Source organism: Vidua macroura, chromosome 19, assembly GCF_024509145.1.
Source record: "Vidua macroura isolate BioBank_ID:100142 chromosome 19, ASM2450914v1, whole genome shotgun sequence".
Lineage (NCBI taxonomy): Eukaryota > Metazoa > Chordata > Aves > Passeriformes > Viduidae > Vidua > Vidua macroura.
The window spans coordinates 5,084,375-5,100,929 of record NC_071589.1 but is presented as its reverse complement, the minus strand read 5'-3'; the positions used below and the strand labels follow the sequence as shown (position 1 = coordinate 5,100,929).

At 47.5% G+C, this 16,555-nt stretch overlaps 2 protein-coding genes across 9 annotated transcripts in view; one reads left to right on the top strand and one right to left on the bottom strand.

Annotated features, from left to right (window-relative positions):
- MYO15B (myosin XVB) overlaps positions 1-6,418 on the top strand; it is a 45,537-nt gene extending 39,119 nt beyond the window's left edge. Inside the window, exons 58-67 of the mRNA XM_053995070.1 lie at positions 13-143; positions 1,114-1,208; positions 1,504-1,581; positions 1,725-1,833; positions 2,158-2,306; positions 2,653-2,780; positions 3,511-3,644; positions 4,220-4,353; positions 4,778-4,918; positions 5,193-6,418. Of these exons, the coding sequence (XP_053851045.1) occupies positions 13-143; positions 1,114-1,208; positions 1,504-1,581; positions 1,725-1,833; positions 2,158-2,306; positions 2,653-2,780; positions 3,511-3,644; positions 4,220-4,353; positions 4,778-4,918; positions 5,193-5,252 (1,159 nt within the window). The 3' untranslated portion in view covers positions 5,253-6,418. The remainder of the gene's footprint in view (positions 1-12; positions 144-1,113; positions 1,209-1,503; positions 1,582-1,724; positions 1,834-2,157; positions 2,307-2,652; positions 2,781-3,510; positions 3,645-4,219; positions 4,354-4,777; positions 4,919-5,192) is intronic.
- Positions 6,409-16,555, bottom strand: part of RECQL5 (RecQ like helicase 5) — a 37,849-nt gene continuing 27,702 nt past the window's right edge. For 4 of the 8 annotated variants that reach the window (XM_053995119.1, XM_053995122.1, XM_053995121.1 and 1 more), the window contains exons 9-20: positions 15,017-15,244; positions 13,475-13,574; positions 12,943-12,979; positions 12,112-12,170; positions 11,913-11,989; positions 11,279-11,372; positions 10,678-10,818; positions 9,595-10,256; positions 9,320-9,398; positions 8,183-8,434; positions 7,650-7,722; positions 6,409-7,571 (exon numbers count right to left, since the gene is read on the bottom strand). In XM_053995119.1, the coding sequence (XP_053851094.1) occupies positions 7,450-7,571; positions 7,650-7,722; positions 8,183-8,434; positions 9,320-9,398; positions 9,595-10,256; positions 10,678-10,818; positions 11,279-11,372; positions 11,913-11,989; positions 12,112-12,170; positions 12,943-12,979; positions 13,475-13,574; positions 15,017-15,244 (1,924 nt within the window). In that variant the 3' untranslated portion in view covers positions 6,409-7,449. Of the gene's footprint in view, positions 7,572-7,649; positions 7,723-8,182; positions 8,435-9,319; positions 9,399-9,594; positions 10,257-10,677; positions 10,819-11,278; positions 11,373-11,912; positions 11,990-12,111; positions 12,171-12,942; positions 12,980-13,474; positions 13,575-15,016; positions 15,245-16,555 lie in introns of those variants that run through there. The other 4 variants (XM_053995120.1, XM_053995126.1, XM_053995124.1 and 1 more) reach the window with 4 other exon arrangements.

Below are 16,555 nucleotides of genomic sequence, written 5' to 3'. Positions count from 1 at the left end.
TCTGATCCACAGGGAGAGCGAGCTGCGGGGCTGGTTGCTCCTAAACCTGCTCACTGGGTACTTCCTGCCTTCCAAAATCTTGATGCCCTATGCCACCAAGTTCCTGCAGCTGGCCAGCAGTGATCCATCCAGCACCCACCACGGTAAGACTGTTTGTGTCCTGTAAAGCAAATATTCCAGATCTAATCTCCCCATCCTGTTGTTCCTCTGTCCCAGACACTGTCATGTTTGGATGTGTCCTGGCAGGGTGGGAGGTGAAGTCAAGTCTCTTTGCTCTCCTAGCAGTGACCAGGGGTGTCTTAGTTTGAAAAGACAGGTGTCTGCTAAGGAAGGCAGGAGCCTCCCTTGAAATGGAAAATGTAACCCCCCTCCCTCCAAATTGTTATAATTTTGAAATTAAGGGGCTCTCAGGCAAAGATATGGGAATAGGAATAACAGTTCTTTATTAGGAAAGAAAATAGAAATGCAGTAATACAGAACAACACTGCCAGAGTTAGAGCAGGCCGTGGCAGGCTGTGGGTCAGGGTGGTGGCAGCAGTGCCATTCCATGGTGGCTCAGCCCTCCTGCAGTGCCAGCTGTGCTTCTGCTGGAGCAGGATCCTGGACAAGGCTGGAGTTTTCCTCTGAAGCTCCAGGGCTGCTGGAGAGGGGCCTGGGCTTCCTCTGGGAATGCAGTGGGGAAGAAAGCTGCTCCTCTGGGAATGCAGTGGGGCAGAAAGCTGCTTCTCTGGGAATGCAGTGGGCAAAGGCTGCTGTGCTGTTCCAAAGCCAGATTGTATCCAGGTAGGAATGCTTGGCTCCTCCCCTGGGCGCAGCATCTCCCCATGGGATGATGGAATTTTCTCAGCCATGCAGGGACACTCAGTGGCCATGAACAGAAGAGATCTCCTGGAGGGAGGGTTGGGTGTGGGAGAGATAAAGCAAACTGCCCAAGGAACAGCAGAGAACTGCCCCAGCTCTGACAGATGGGAATAGAATACACACAGCCAGCCACATCTCGCAACCTAAGACAAGGGGTTAAATTCAACTCAGCCAGGATGACCCAACACCACAGGACACCATGTTTAGTTCTCTGTTTGGCTCAGCACATGGAGCTTTTTCCTTTTCCTGCAGATATAGCCAAGATTTGCCAGAGCAACCTGCGCAAAAACTTCCTGTACGGGGGCCGTCGGCACCTCCCTTTCCCTGTGGAGATGGAGGCACTGCTGGTATGGAGGGGCAGGGAAGTGGGGTGGGTGCTGGGAAGGGGGACAGGGAAGAGGCTTTGGAGGATGCAGATGGGAATAGGTGAACATGCAGTGTGACAGGGGCAGTTGGTGTTTCAGGAGAGGAAATGGAGCGTGTGGATGGAAGGAACTTGGGAAGTGCAGTGCCATGGAGTGGGCAGGGAAGAGGCAGGTGCTGTGGACAAGCAGTGGCAGCAGGGATGAGGAAGAAGGGGGACAAACACGTGGGGCTGATGGGACCCTGCATGTCTTGCTGCCTGAACATTGTCCTTTGCAGAAGGGACACGGTGCCCGCCGGCTGGTTGTGCTGATGCCTGGAGGCATGGAGTACCTCACCAGGATCAGGACATTCACTGTGAGTTTCCAGCTGTGAATTCCTTCATTGGTCTGGACTCTGAGCCACACCAGCGAAATCCCTTATCTGACAAGGAGTAATGTATCTATCTGCTCTTTGGGCTTGCCTGGTCAGGGTATTAATTCCTTCTTTCCTTGCTTCAGGTGGCCAAGGAGCTCTTGCAGGAGATCTGTGAGCAGATGGGAATAGGTGAACAGCAAGAGATACAGGATTTTGTTCTCTTTGCTATCAGGAGTGACGACAAAAATCTTGGCAAGTAGAGACCAGCATGGAGCTTCTCTCTTTCGGCAGCCTCTGCAAAAGGGAGCATCACAGCTCCTGCTTGGAATAGTTCCTCCACCCTTGCTGCCTCCTAGGAGGGTCCTCTTAAGCAGTTTCCCTCTGTATTATGGTTAAGGATTGATCCTTCTCAGGGGCTGTGTAGCTTGTTCCTGAAAGAGATGTGGGGTTCTGTGTCCCTTTGGAATGGCTGATGGTTGGAGTCTCAGGGCAAGGTGGAACTGAGGTGTGCAGGAAGGCTCCTGTGCCAGCCTCTCCGCCAAGAAGGATGGATGACCCTCTCTCTGTGTCATGTAGATAAAATGGTGAGGCCAATAAAACTGGAGGAGTATCTCCATGATTACCTGCTGGAGGACAAGCTGGTCACTGTGACCTTACGCAGACTCATCTGGAGGACACCTCTGCACTTTGACAACCAAGTTTACACAGATGTCCATTATGGACAGGTAAGCAAGGGCAGGACCCTCCCTAGCAGGGACAGATGTAGTGTCCCAGCCAACAGGAATCCCAAGGGGGCTGAAAAAGCAGGAGTGCTGATAGGCTTTGTGTGCTGTTTGTGGGAGTGACTAAACACTAAAGCTATGGATGCCAGGAAGGCTCTGTGCCTGTGGCCTTAGCCTGGAGCAGTGCTGTTCCACACCTTGTGCAGCTCCCCAGGCTCTTCCTGAGCTCAGCCTTTGTTTTGCATTATCAGCAAGGCAGGACGTGGGTCTGTGCAGCCCGGCACTGCCCAGACTTGCCTCTACCCTCTGGCAGGTTTAACAAAGGCCTCTTTGCTCTGCTGTCCCTCAGGTGCTGTGGGATTACCTGAATGGGAGGATCCTGCTGAACCAGAGTAAAGAAATGGAGATGCAGGTGGGCCTTTTGGCAATGCTCCAGCACTGGGCCAAAGTGGAGCAGCAGAAATCTGCTCCCTCCAGGTATGTCTGTGGCAGAGGGGATCTCTCTGTGATGGCCATAGGCACCACAGGGGTTAGGGGCAGGTACCTGAAGTCCTCTCTGAATAATTAAGAAATGTCCAGTTCTGGAGACACAGAGGGTCACGAGGGTGCCATGGTCATTTCATTTGATTGCCATGGATTTGTAACACCAAGAAGGAAGGGCATGAGCTCATGGTTTGTGTTAAGCCTTTATTCTCCCTCACAAGTGTCAGAGGTTTCAACCCTGGACACCTGAAATCTGTAGTGAGATGCCCAATGGGAACAAAATTGTCCCTGGATACTGGAAATCTTCAGTCCTGCAGTTCCAAGCTGTACTTTGCCACTCCTTCCTTTCCTTATGCACTTTGACTTGGAGTTGAGGTAATGCCTCCATCAGATGCAATTAAAGCACCAGCAGCAGGGAAATGGCACAACCCTGCTGGTCACTGAAGAGCTCTTGCTGCCTCCAGAAAGGAGGGATTTCTCTCCATGCACTGGTCAGTGGTGCACAGCTGAATTTTCTGTGGACAAGGGTGGTCTCACTGTCTCTGATGGTTCCTTCCACCTTATCCAACGCAGGCATCACCTGTTGTGCTCTTCCTCTCCCCCTTCATCCTTGTTCCCAGATATACAATGGAAAATTGTTGCCCCCATCCCTCCTCTTAATCCCCTGGCTGATGTTTGATTTTAGCTGGGCAGGGGATGAATTAGAATCTGGTTTTTGGCACAGGGAAGAGCTGAAGGAGTACACTCCAAAGACCCTGCAGTCCTCCATCAGCCCCAAGGCTCTGCACAACCACGTGGCCACACTGCTGAGAACGAGGCAGCCCCTCCAGCCACGCGATGCAAAAATCCAGTTCATAGGTGAGGAGACATCCAGATCTGGTTCAGTTTCTATGCTGTTTCAGCTTCTGGAAGCTGCTCTGAATGCACTTTTGGGACAATTTATGAGATTGTTGATGATTCTTGGAGCCTGGAATGAGCCATGAGAATGGAATTCCCTGACAGCTCCTCACTGTGGATTAGATCTTTGGAGGTGCCACATGCAGTGTGACGGGGGCAGTTGGTGTTTCAGGAGAGGAAATGGAGCGTGTGGATGGAAGGAGCTTGGGAAGTGCAGATCACCACCAAGCATGGTGATCATGGTAGAAGTTCCATCTCTTGTTGGAGTCTGCAGTGGATTTTCAGAGCTCTGTACAAGCTGTGGTTTAATTGATATTCTGGCTGCATGTCTGTTTTCCAGTCAGAAAAGGACAGGACATCCACTCAGGCGACTGAGAATTGAGTCTCAGAAGCCAGGGAGGGAGGCAGACGTTGTCAATGTTACTTTTTAACGTAGAAAATCTTGGGAACACTGGCAGCTTTGACCACCCCAGGCTGGTGCAGTAAATTGCTGGCTGAAAGCTGCTGCCCTCAGGCCACTTTTTGCTCTCTTCTAGAGGACGTGATGAAATTGCCGTTCTTTGGCTACACCATCTTCATAGTGGAGAGAATCAGCGATAACATGATCCCTGTGCCCTGTTTCTTTGGTGTGAACAAGGAGGAGATCATTGTGGTGGATGGCACCACCCAGGTATGCCAGACAGTTCCCCCTGATCTGTCAGATACTATTTGTGACTTCAGAAGAACTTGTAAAGGAAGAGGGTGGAATTCCCTGCATCACAGCCACTCTGACAACAGCACTGGCCCAAAGTAAGAGAGTGTACAACAGGCATTATTGCCATGGGCTCTTTTGTAAGTCCAGTGTTTATGCTAGCAAGCACAATCCACAGTAAAACTAAATGTAGAACCCATTCCTGTTTGTCCCAGTCCTATGGGAATTCCAGGGCTGTGCTGGGCAGCCAGAGCCTGCCCTGTATCCTGCAGACACCACCCTGCGTGCCAGACCTTCCCTCAGCTTTCCACAGGCACTTGAGGTGACTTGTGGTGAGAATCATCAGATGGTTTCACTTTAGGGACTGCTCCTGAGAGTGGCTGGTGGATTTTCCCTCTCGCAGGCCGTGTCCCGGGTCATTCCCCTGAAGGAGCTGCAGAAGATGCGCACCCTGAGGCCCATCTCCGACGGGGGCCTTCCCGGCCTGGAGCTCCACTATGGCTCCCCTGGCAACCCCGGGGCCCTGTGGGTGGAACTGTCACAGGTGAGATCAGCCTGGACCTGCATCTTCCTCCAAACTGCCCTCTCCTGCCCAGCTGAGCCTCCTGCTCACCATCCCTGCTGAGGGATGGTGCTGCTGCTCCTCTCTCGTGTCCTAAAGGAGGAGGGGACTCTACATTTCCCGGCTCTGAAGTGCAGCTTGGTCCCAGCACATGGCTGATATTTAATTATAGGAAGTGATTTATGGGGATATTTAATTAGGGGAAGCAGCTCTTTCTGGGGTAAAGAGTGATTAATGCTGGTTTGTGTTTTGACAGGCCAAAGAACTGTACCACACGATTGTTGTCATGCTGGATAAAACAGAGCTGCACCCCTAGAGCCTCAAAGGAGGAGAATGGCTAAGGAAAACAGCACTGTTTCCCCTTCTCTGAACTTGGTCAGTGCTCCCTGACCTGTCTTTGGGAGAGAACTCTTCCAGAAGACACCCATGACCTCAGCCAGCTGCTTTCTAAGAATGCCACCACAGCGTTTGTTGATGGAGTGACCATAACCCTCGTGACCTGCCGTTCAGCCCTCAAGCACTTCCTTGAAACAATCCATGCTGTGGCTAAACAAACCCCAAGGGCCTCTCCACACCACAGCCCGTTCCAACAAAGAGCAGCTGACCCAAAGCAAGCATTTGTCTTCAAGCTTTGCACTGTGCAACTCCTCCTTTCTGTTTTGAATTCATTACCACAAGCAAAGCCTGGTGCTTGCTAGAGATTTGTGTATCCCAATGCCCAGCTGAGGCTGTGCAGTGCCTGCATGGGCTGCTGGTGTTTTCCAGGAGCCAGATTTGTTTCTGAATTGATATGCAGAGGTCCTGTTGCAGGATTTGTGAAGCAGTTTGTAGAAAGCATCCTAATTGAAAAGCAGATCAGTGTTAATCATACAATTAACACGTATGCTGGGGCACAGATTGAGCTGCAGTGGTAAGGAAGTTTATTGTTAATTAATTTCCCACTGACATAATTATATGCATATGCTTCCCTCTACTATAAAGAAGTCAGTCATGGCCATGCAGCTGTCAGACTTCAATGATGGCTCCAAGCCCATGGAAGAAGCTTCTTCAAACAGAACTTGTATTATACTGAAGTGTTTTGGGTTGTACAAAAATATTTAATTTATTTTTACTGCCACAGCTCTCCTAATGACCTGAGGAGTAACTGCCCTTTAGGAAATTGCAATAAAATAATCACAGAGATGTTCTGAAGGTATGATATGCTAGATCTTACATCTAACCTGGGAAAACTTAGCTGCAGGTAATGGGCAAAGCTTGAGTAAAATGTTGTCACTGTTGGCAGGGAAGGGGGATATATCTGAGGGTGCTCACTGCAAGCCCTGATGCACAGTTAGACTTTTGCTGGTGAGCTCATGCCAGTGGGAACTACAGCATTTTCTCTGGCAGGTGCTTCTCTTTGAGTGCTGCTTAATGTACCTCTGGCCTCTGGAGTGACTGAGTGGTAAGAAAAAGCTTCCAGGAACAATCTACAACAGTTGTAACATTGCTTTATTGTCAGTCCTGCATATACCCTTCAGAACATTTAAAAAAATACATCTGTGGAATGCAGTGATCCAAACCTCTGGGCAGCCTCTGGGCTGCACGTTCCTCTGGCAGCACTAGAGCCTGCGGCCACCAGCCCCTGTAGGTATGGAATAGAGGCAGAACCCAACAAAAATCCAACAGAAAGGACTCGTGCCAGTGAATCAGGTTCAGGTTCCATATAAACATAGCAGCAGAGGTACCCAGTGTCAATTTGAGGGTCACAGCAGCACTGCCCCCTGTACTGCAGACTTTTGGTGAGGCACAGGGAGCAAATATGGCTTTAGGGATTACAAGCAAAGGCTGGAAGTATTGCAGGGGTTAATACTGAAGGAGTATCACCACTTAAATTAAAGGGCAGACAGAACTGGACAAAGTTAAAGAAGTTCACATTAAAATAAAAATAATCTGAGTTTCTCCTCCTTTAGAAAGCAAGCACTGCCTCCATGGTAATTACAAAATGCTCCTCCCCTGCCCTTCAAACGAAAATACTCCATCTAGGAACTCAAACACTGAGTTTGTCACTGGCAGCCCTGAGCAAAGCATGAGAACTTGTAGCATATTGGTGACACTGAAATAAGAGACAGGGAGAGGGGGAGCAAGGGGAGGAGCCATTTAGAAAGCAAGGTGCCATCCCAAAGCAGTCCCAGCTGGAAAGTCTGAGCCCTGCCCAGACTGCTGTAGGTAGTAGAGGTTGGAGACAGTGCAGAACATCCAAGGCAGCAGACCCTAACAAACACAGCAGGTACAACTTCACACCTCTTGGTCCTTGAGGGTTTCAGCACCCCACTTATTGGGGAAACTCACCATGAGTTCACAAAAACTGGTTCCCTGGGAATTTGTGTCACTAAGGACAGAGGTGAGCAAAAATGCAGTGGGGAAAAGAAAAATAAATGTCATTTCTGCAGTCTCATAAAACCTTCCATGGCTGAGTTCTTCCACATCCCTTGGTAGTGCTGCTGCAGGAAGGAAGAGCCAACAAGCAGCAGGGATCAGCTCTCCAAGCTCTGCAGCTCCTCCCAGTCTGCCTCACTCTCACACCTGAGCTTTGTTTTGAAAAACTCCTTGATGAGTCTCTGTGCTTCCTCCTTCACTGCAAGAGAGGAAACACCATCTTTTGAGTTGCTACTTAAGACATCTGCCCCCTCTAAAGCCATGAACTCATCTGGCATTGCAATCACCCCAGACACACCTGTCTTGCGGGCAGGGCTCTGCTCCTGGGTCAGTAAGTGAGACAGGTGCCTGGCAAAGCCCTTGAAGAGATCCTGCAGCATTGGGGAAGACAAAGAGCAGAAAGCAGCCACCTGTTACCTCACCAGTCTGTTTCCAAGTTTGTCGTGCCCTTAGCACAGGCTGGCTGTAGCACAAACCACTCCTAGACTGAACACGCACAGCTGGCCCTGCAGTGCTGGAGAAACCCAGGCACACACATCCTGCCTTGCAGGGCACAGCAAGGAAACTACACCAGCACCAAACTTGAGCTGTTCCTACTTCACAGGTGGGAGTTAAAAACATGCCAGGGTTTAATGTGAAAATATGAACAATCACAAGCAAGTGTGGAACCAACAGACACCAACCCTTTTGTGGGAGTTACTGCACTTGGAGTCACTTAAACAGCACATAAATAAAAGGTGGGATCCAGATCATCTCCCCCTTCTCAGAGCCCTAGATCCCTAGAGAAATGAATTCTCCTTCGGCTAAAGAGGGCCTTGAGCTATACTCTACCTTGGAAGCAAATTTGCCCCCCTTGTAGAATGGGGTCAAATACTTGACAACGATGTCTGCAGTCTCTTTGAGGGATATGCCTTTGGTCACTGGCTGTATAGTCTTGCTGCTTCCTTCTTTATCACACTGTTCTAAGTTTGAGTCAAAAGTCACCTTCTTCTTTGTTAGACCAACACTTTTACCCTCTGGCTGGGTCAGAATTGAAGATTTTGCCGCTGTCCGGAGACGCTTTTTTGCAGGACTTTCCATATCCTGGAGAGGGGACAGAAGAAAACCAAACCTACCAATTCCTGTGGCAGCACTGCCCTTCCAAGCAGCCACCACCTTCCAAGAACATGAATCTTTGCAGCATCCTGCAGCCTCTGCCTCCAGTGAACACCCAGTAGCAATCTCTGTTACTTCTTTTAACTTGCTGTGCAGACACTACTTCCCACACAAAGGGACTTTGAAAAAAAACCCTTTGAAGAATACCACATTTAGAACTACCCTGCGCTCATATTGGGGCAGCTAATTGCTAGACCCTATCCTCCAGAGGAAAACTGACAGGAAAAGATTTCTCAGGATGTCTGCTGAGAACAGAATACACCCCTCAGGAAGAATCAGACACATCAGGAGAGCCACACTCCTGCTCAGCTGGAAAAGAAAGGAGACTGCAGTGTTGCAGAGACAGCTGCCAGGCAATCTCAGCTGCCAAATGCAGAAGCAGAAAATGAATGGCAAGGCAAGCTGTGAGCAAGGGTCACTTCCCAATGGTCCCATGTGTCTCTGGCCTGTGGTTGTGCCCTTGCCTTGAGAAAGCAGCTCCCTAATTATAGTTAGTGATCGATCTCAGGGGGTGGGGACACTAATTCCAGGCAGGTCACCAGCAAGGGCACAGTCACATGAGTTGCACAGAGGAGGGAACAAAGCAGTGGAGAGGGAGCTCTCCACTGCAGCCCAAGGTGCTGGCACAGCCCAGAGGGCAGCAAGGAAACACCAGGAATGCAACACAACTGGGGTTCTCCTTCCTGTTGCAACTGCATCTGGGCCCTCCTCAGATAAATGACACTCTCAGAGCAGGAGTGTCACTCCCAAAGAGAAATTTGGTATAAGATGAGCAGAAGAAATAGAGGAAATTAGCATTCTTTGAAGTCTTACCTCAACTGATCCTGGCCGCTTCCCACTGTCACCTTCTCCAACAACAGGTAGCTCAGTTTCTGCAACATTTTCAGCAACACTAGTGGGAAGAGTGGAGAGAAGGCCAATTGTAATCATTACACAGTGAAAATATTTCTGCATTCAGTGTCAGTGGCCATGAGACTGCATGGTAAAGCAAGAGTCTCCCTCACTGACCCAGAGACCTCATACAGGTTTCCAGGACAAGGCTGGTGGGGCTCTGGACAACACAGAGAGCAGAGAAGTAGAGATTTTACCTGGACTTCACATCTATTTCTTCCTCAAGCAATTCACTTTCAGCAGCCTGCTGGGTCTTAGAATTCTCCCCTCTCTCAGGCAGTGTTACTTCTGTTTCTCTCAGTTCTTTATTCTCCCCCTGGAACTGCCCAGTCAGGTCTCCAGAGCCATCTTTGTTTTCCTGAGCTGTTGGTTTCTTTTGACAAACACTTTGAGAAGAAACCTGAGGTACTGTGCTTGCAGAACAACCATCTCCCTTTGCTACACTACAGCTTTGGGCTTTAGAGCCAGCTTTGGGGAGGGAGAAGAATTTGGAAATATCCTGTGATTCCTTTTTAGCTGCTTCTGCAAGCATTTGCTGCTTCTTGCTACGTTTGGACTTTTTAGCAGGGCTCTCCCCAAGGGCACTTTTTGTGTCTGGACTGGGTTGCTGCTCCTTCTTTTCTGGGTGTAGTTCTACCCCTGCACTCTCACCCACTGCTTTGGTTACAGTTTCTTCCCCCTGGAGAACAGGGTTTCTGATGTCCAGGTCCAGACTGTAGTTGCTGTTGTCTTGCCCACTTGGACAGTCTTTTTTGACAGGCTTTGCATCACTCTCCTCCTGGATCTTTAGCAGTTCTGAAGCTGTCTGGAACAAGCTGGATTTCTTTGGAAATCCTGCTCCCACACGCTTGGGTTTGAACTGGAGACAGGAAGAATAAGAAATTTTGGATATGAGATCCCTGAGTGAAGCACCATGAAAGCAGCTAGGTTTCTGCACACAATACACCAGTGTGGGCAGCTGTAAGCTGGAGGAGGCTCTAAATCTGACTGATCATCACACCCATCAACAGAGACATGAGGGAAATGGATTAGGTGGAAGTCCTAGGCCAACAGTAAGAAAACAAGGCAGCATCCTTGGATAAAGCAAGATGAGAAAGAACTTATTTAAGCTGTGGCCTGCACACAGATTATATTCACTAATAACATGACAGACAGGAAAAAGCAATTACAATAGAAATATAGCACAATGGCAGTTGGGGCTACAGAAAGGATTCAAATTAAAAAAAAAGGCAGACAGACAAAATACACTATTTCCTCCTGTCTATCCCACCAATACTCACCGAGGGAACCTGGGATGCAGGGACAAAGTCCTCTTCTGCTAGAGACACAGACTTTGTTTCCAAATTGCTGTTACCACCTGTTCCAGACCCAAAGACTGAGAACAATTCCCCTTGTTTGGAGGCTTTATTGATTTCTGCCACCTGAAAAGAGAACAGAAATATTCTCTAACGGCCAGAAATCTTTATGTATTCCTGCTTTTGTACATACTAAAAGTCATAGTAACAAAACAAATATCTGCTCTGGAGAGGCACCTGCTTCAAGAACAGAAACATCTTCAGAGATTATGATGGCAACCAGATAACCTAAACTAAGGCTTCTCTATGCCAGCAACAGCCTGAGGAATTCCCAAATTCCTGTATTGCTACAACATATCTGGATAAGCTTGCACTGCTATGTAGGTTTTCAGAGCCTGTAAAGCCAACAAAGATGTGAACTCGAGGTGATTATGGGCCCTCCTGGAAACAAAATCAAGAAGAAAGTTTTGTAAGATACCCAAGGCAAAACAGAGCTTGTCCTTCACCTTTCCCACACAAATTCTGCCCTATTTGCCCTGGAGCTCCCAGGTTCCAGGGAGCAGCAGATGTAGATGTTTGTCCCTACCTTCTTTAGCACAGCTGCCTTGTAGGAATTTGCCATTTTACTGGTCCGGAAAGCTTCATATTCCATTTCCACTGCACAGGCACCAGGGTCTGACCTGAAACACAGGCTGGGGTGATTCCTGGCAAGACACACTTCTTGCATCTGCAAAGGGAACACTAATGCTTAAGTATCTCCCAGAAAGTACAAAATCCATTCTCTCCAGTACAAGAATAAGTGATAACTTCCAGTTAAGTCCTAAGGCATGTAGTGGTGAGTTGATGGAGAATGGAAAGGGTGATGAACACGGTTTTAAATCAAGATTCTTGCCCACTGCTCCGTTTGAGAAGTGCACTATCCCCATCTTGTGGGATAGGGAAGAACTGCCACTCCTGGGATCAAGCTGATAACAGCGATCAGTCATGAATCCTCATGTCTGATCTTCAACATCAGAGCCAGAAAGATGCTGTTAAGTGAAACTACATCCTTGGACAAAATAACTTTAAAAAGCTCAAAAATGCATTCATTAATTGTGTTAACAGAGGGCTTGCTCTTCCCTGAGCAAAATTAATACACATTACAATGGTAATTGTGCTCAGGGAAGAGCAGGCCCTGTGTTAAGGGACTCAGTATGCACCCCTTTTTCCTCATCTCATACCATTTTCCTTCTGCTGCTGGAGTCTTTTGGTTGTTGCTCAAAGCTTCTTCCAGCATTTTCAGGCAGTGTTCCCGGCCCTAGGAAACATGGGATACTCAGACATGCTCTACAGAAGTCCCACTGCCTCTTGGACTTCCATCCGTGAAGGAGTAAGGACAGGCCAGGCAGAAGCCTTATTGCTCTTTGCAACATCACTTACCTTCACAGTCAGCTTGGCGATCCTCCTGCTGGCAGCCTCCTTCAGGGGACAGTCTGCACCTGCCACAGGAGAGGAATTTGGGAAAGGAGCCATAGCAGGGCTAGGCTGATGGAGAACATCTCAGCTGTCACAGGGAGGTGCAGGTCCAGGACTGCCTGGCTTTCTCCTCCCTGCACTGTCTCCCCAGGGAACACTGTGGTCACCCTTTCTACCTGGAGAAGCTACACACTTCGAAAGATTAGGCAGAAACCAAAGTGAGAATGTTTTCTCTGATTGAGAACATCTACTTTGGAGTTTAGGACTAACAGCTTTCCAAAATCTTCCCACCTCAGAAAACCTTTCTTTAAGGCTCTTAGGAAACTCAAATCTTTTGTGCTCCTCACAATATCAACCAAAAAAATCAGGCTGTAAAGAATAACCTGACCTATCAAGTGTTCTTTTGCAACAGTGCCAGACAGGGCCCCAAGCAGCACAGTTACAAAGAGTAAAGGTTTTCAGCAGTTTCCTTATAGCATTATTATTATTATTATTATTACTGCTTCATAACCACTGCAGAAATAACTAACACTACAAAGTCAGGTTAGACAGAGTTTTTCTTCTCTCTTGCTTATTTGGAAATGTTGTTCAGAAAGATGCATTCCATATCTTCACCCCGACCAAAGCTAAGCTGTGGTCCATCTCCTCCAGCCAAGTTTTCACAGCCAAAAGCTTGACCTCTGTGCCTAGGGACTGATACCTCCAGTGGTGATGCTGTACAAATTGCATGCAGCTGCAAAATATAAGACTTTCTTCTCCCAAGAAAACCTGTTATAAATCAAAGAAGATATTTACTTGGAGGAACAAAATCTTCCTTTTCTGGTTCTTTGCCCTGGAAGAAAACAAAGATCAGTCAAATATTTCCATTCCTACTACACACATGCAGATCTAGAAGCACAATAGACATGTTTTATATCCCCGCTCCAGGGAAAATTAAAGCTGAAGTTATAAAGGCATTGAATATGTGCCAAAACAGGGCCAAGAAGACAAAGAACGAGAATCAAAGCCAAAATTTCACCTCTGCTATAGGAATATTTAAGAGAAGCTGAATGGGAAAATCTGTTTTTACTACTACCATGGGCATTAAAACCAACAGGCTCCTCTTGCTTAGCACTGCAGAGAAACCAGCACATGAATAAGCTGCATTTCTTCCTATTATGGGACTAGCCCAGAATATGGAGAACACAACGAAAGCAGAAGTACAAGAAGTGAAGGACAACAAGCAACACCAAGATGAAATAATTTACTGTCATCAGTGCCAGGGAGCCTTTATTTGTGTCAGACAAGCTCACAGCAAACCCTCTGTGCATCTTTGACCCCAACTCACTTTGCGCAGACTCATCTGTTTCTTGTAGAAGTTGTCCCACTCCCGTTTCCGACGCTCCTCATTGTCTTCATCCCAATTCCCACTGCCCTCTTCATCATACCTGGATAAGGCAGGAAAGCAAGAGGAACAAGCAGTTCTGTAGCCGCAGCACAAACTGGGGGACAAGTTTGGGAAGCCACCCCAGTGATGCATCCAACATTCTTTCTGAACATGTCTTCACTTTGAGTTTCTCCGCCATTACCCAACCAGGACAGCAGTGAGTGTCCTCCAAAAATTCACAGCATTTGTTAATCCATAAAGTAGTAGGCAGTGGCATGAACTAAGAGCATGTAACTAGTGCCCTGAGAATGGAGGGCTCCATTTCAGCAGCTCTGCCAGATGCTCCCAGGGGGTTCAGGAGTCACTGCCTCATGTCATGTACCCCATCTGTCAGTCCCTCGGAGCAGAGATGGCAGAAAGGGCACAACATCCATTCCTCAGCCTCACTTGTTCACAGGCTACTGCAATAAATGAAATCTCCATCTCTACTACACTGAAATGCAGCAGCTGATCCTCACCAGATGTAGCCCAGGAGTTCACTGCCTCCCACAGCTGCCGAACTTACAGGTATCACAAATCTGAGCTTTAGAGCTGCTAACTATTACAACTTCCAAGGCAAAACTACAATCAGATCACGGAAAGGTTCAATAAGCCAAGTGGCAAACACTGTTCTGTACAACAGCATTAGCTGTGGCTTCTCAGGTCCCGAGACCAAACACAGGCTTAGGTCACAAGTCCTGGTTTTCTCTGACTCAGCTGGACTTGGCCAAAGAACAAAGGTACCAATCTCGAGCTTTTTAAGGTAAAGCAGAGGACCTGGCCAGCCTAAAGCACTGTGTATCCTGGCACAGCTTCATGGGCAGTGCCTTAGAGAAACTTCATCCTGACACAGCTGCACAGTCACTGCAACTCTGCCAGAGAACAAGGGGAAAGAGAATTTGTCACCTCCACACTGCCAAGCATTTTACAGAATTCACTATGTTTCCCACTGCACATCTTCCTTTTGCTGTCAGCCTGATAGGAAAATGCAGCACTCTGCAGAACAAACTGCCACTGGCACTTCATAACATCCTCTGTGGTGACTAAGTCCGTCAGTGGCCTCTGGCCTGCTGGCTCACAGACAGTTGTGTTAAATCAGGAATGAACTCTGGACCATGTCACCTGGGTCTCAATTTCAAACATTTTTGATCCTTGTGACTATGAACAGGCTGAGTCCACTTGCTGCTTTCAAAAATTTCAGGCTAGTTTCTTGAGCCAATTACATTGTGCAGGGCAATTCTTAGCTCTGTCAAAACAGCTTTTGGTTCTCTGGGACACGAACATGAACAAGGCTGCCAAAGTGTGTGGAAAATGAAATTCCAGCTGCTGCTGCCAGAAAGTTACAGAAGAATACCATCCACACAGAAACATGTGCTGAAAATAGGAGTGTCTGGGCCTGCAGCTGGTGGATGCTCTTTTCTCTGATGGCTCCTGTGAGATGAGTGTAACCTCTCTGGTACAGACCTGCTGAAGCCTCTGCAGCCTCTCCTCCCGCCCTCGTACAGCTCTGGGTCATAGCTATCCCAGGAGGCCCCCGTGGGCCCGATGCAGGTTTTGCTCCAGCTGTTGCTGCAGCGTTCCAGTGCCTCCAGTTGCTTTTTCACTGCCCCTGGGTTCTTGCAGAAGTCACAGCACTTGTTGCAAGGTGGGGTGGCGTCGCCAAAGTACTTCGCTATGGCAGCATGGCGACAGCTTGGAAACACAAGGCAAAATCATATGGTTATCACTTCTATCCACAAAAACTCTACCCTCCAAATGCAGGGTATCTTTAGATAAAGATTTGAGTCTTGTTTTTTCACAGAGAATGTCTATTCCAGCAGGAATCACAGGGTTTAATCCCCAGAGCAGAATCTGGGCTCTGTTCCTGGCACCTTGCTTCAAATCTCTCTGCCTTCACTTCCCCATACGTAAAAAAACATCACTGTTAATCTCTTCTGCTAAACCCTTCCAGATATTTGAGATCTGCAAAAGGAGCAGTTGATGAAATATACAGTTATTAATTTTGCATCACTGGCTAAATATATTCCATGTCCTATCAGGATGGCTGTAGGTAAAGAGGCCCCATTGATCACTACACCTCAGAGTAGATATCACAATAAAGAGCTTCTAGGTTTGAAGGTTAAAAAGTATATATTTGAAGACACAGGAATGTAAAGAAAGCCCCAGAAATAGAGTCCAAAGTGAGATCACAATGGAATACTATTCAGATAACACAGCGTGGATCTTGATGGGTTCATACATGCTCCACATCAGCACCCAAAGTTTGAGTAGAGTCCTACATGCATGAGAACAAGTTCATTTGCTCACACAGGATTGCACAACCAGTTTACCAGGATTAGTAAACCAGCCATAAGAAGATTATTTTAGATTCTTCCAGAAATTTAAAAAATATTTTTGGCAGGCATCAGTGTTTTGGGGTACATAAAAAAGAACTTGGTGACAATATGCTCACCAGCAATACAGGCAGGAAGTAATTTCTCTTCTAAAACACTCCCTAACTTAAACCAAGGAATACACTGATTTTGCCAAAGAATGATCAGGCAGTTACTCTCCTCCCCTTTTTTTTAAGAAAGCAGAATTTAGAGGAGCTTTTTAAAACGAAAGTTTCTCAGCAGAAGTGACTGGTTGTGTGTTAGTCAAAATGCTGATAATAAGTATAAGAAAACATTCACTTCATTGGGCATTTAGAGATCAAGTCCTGCAGCCAAGTGGGAACAGAAGTTATTTTAGAAGAAAATTATTTTACTACAAGGAAGAAGACGGTGGAAATTTTTCTTCTCTACCAAGGTGTGCCCTAGTGGACTTCCCAACTTCATCTGCAAAAAGTGGGTCACAGAGGGGAAAAGTAAGAGAGCAAGCACCTCATTTACTCTTATTCTAAACCCTTTAAGGCACGTCAAAACTTGCCAGAGATCTAACAAACACAGTTTTCTTCTTCACTGTGTCTGTGTGTGTCTGGAGGGAGCACAACTGCATGTTACCAAAGCATCACAAACAAACCCT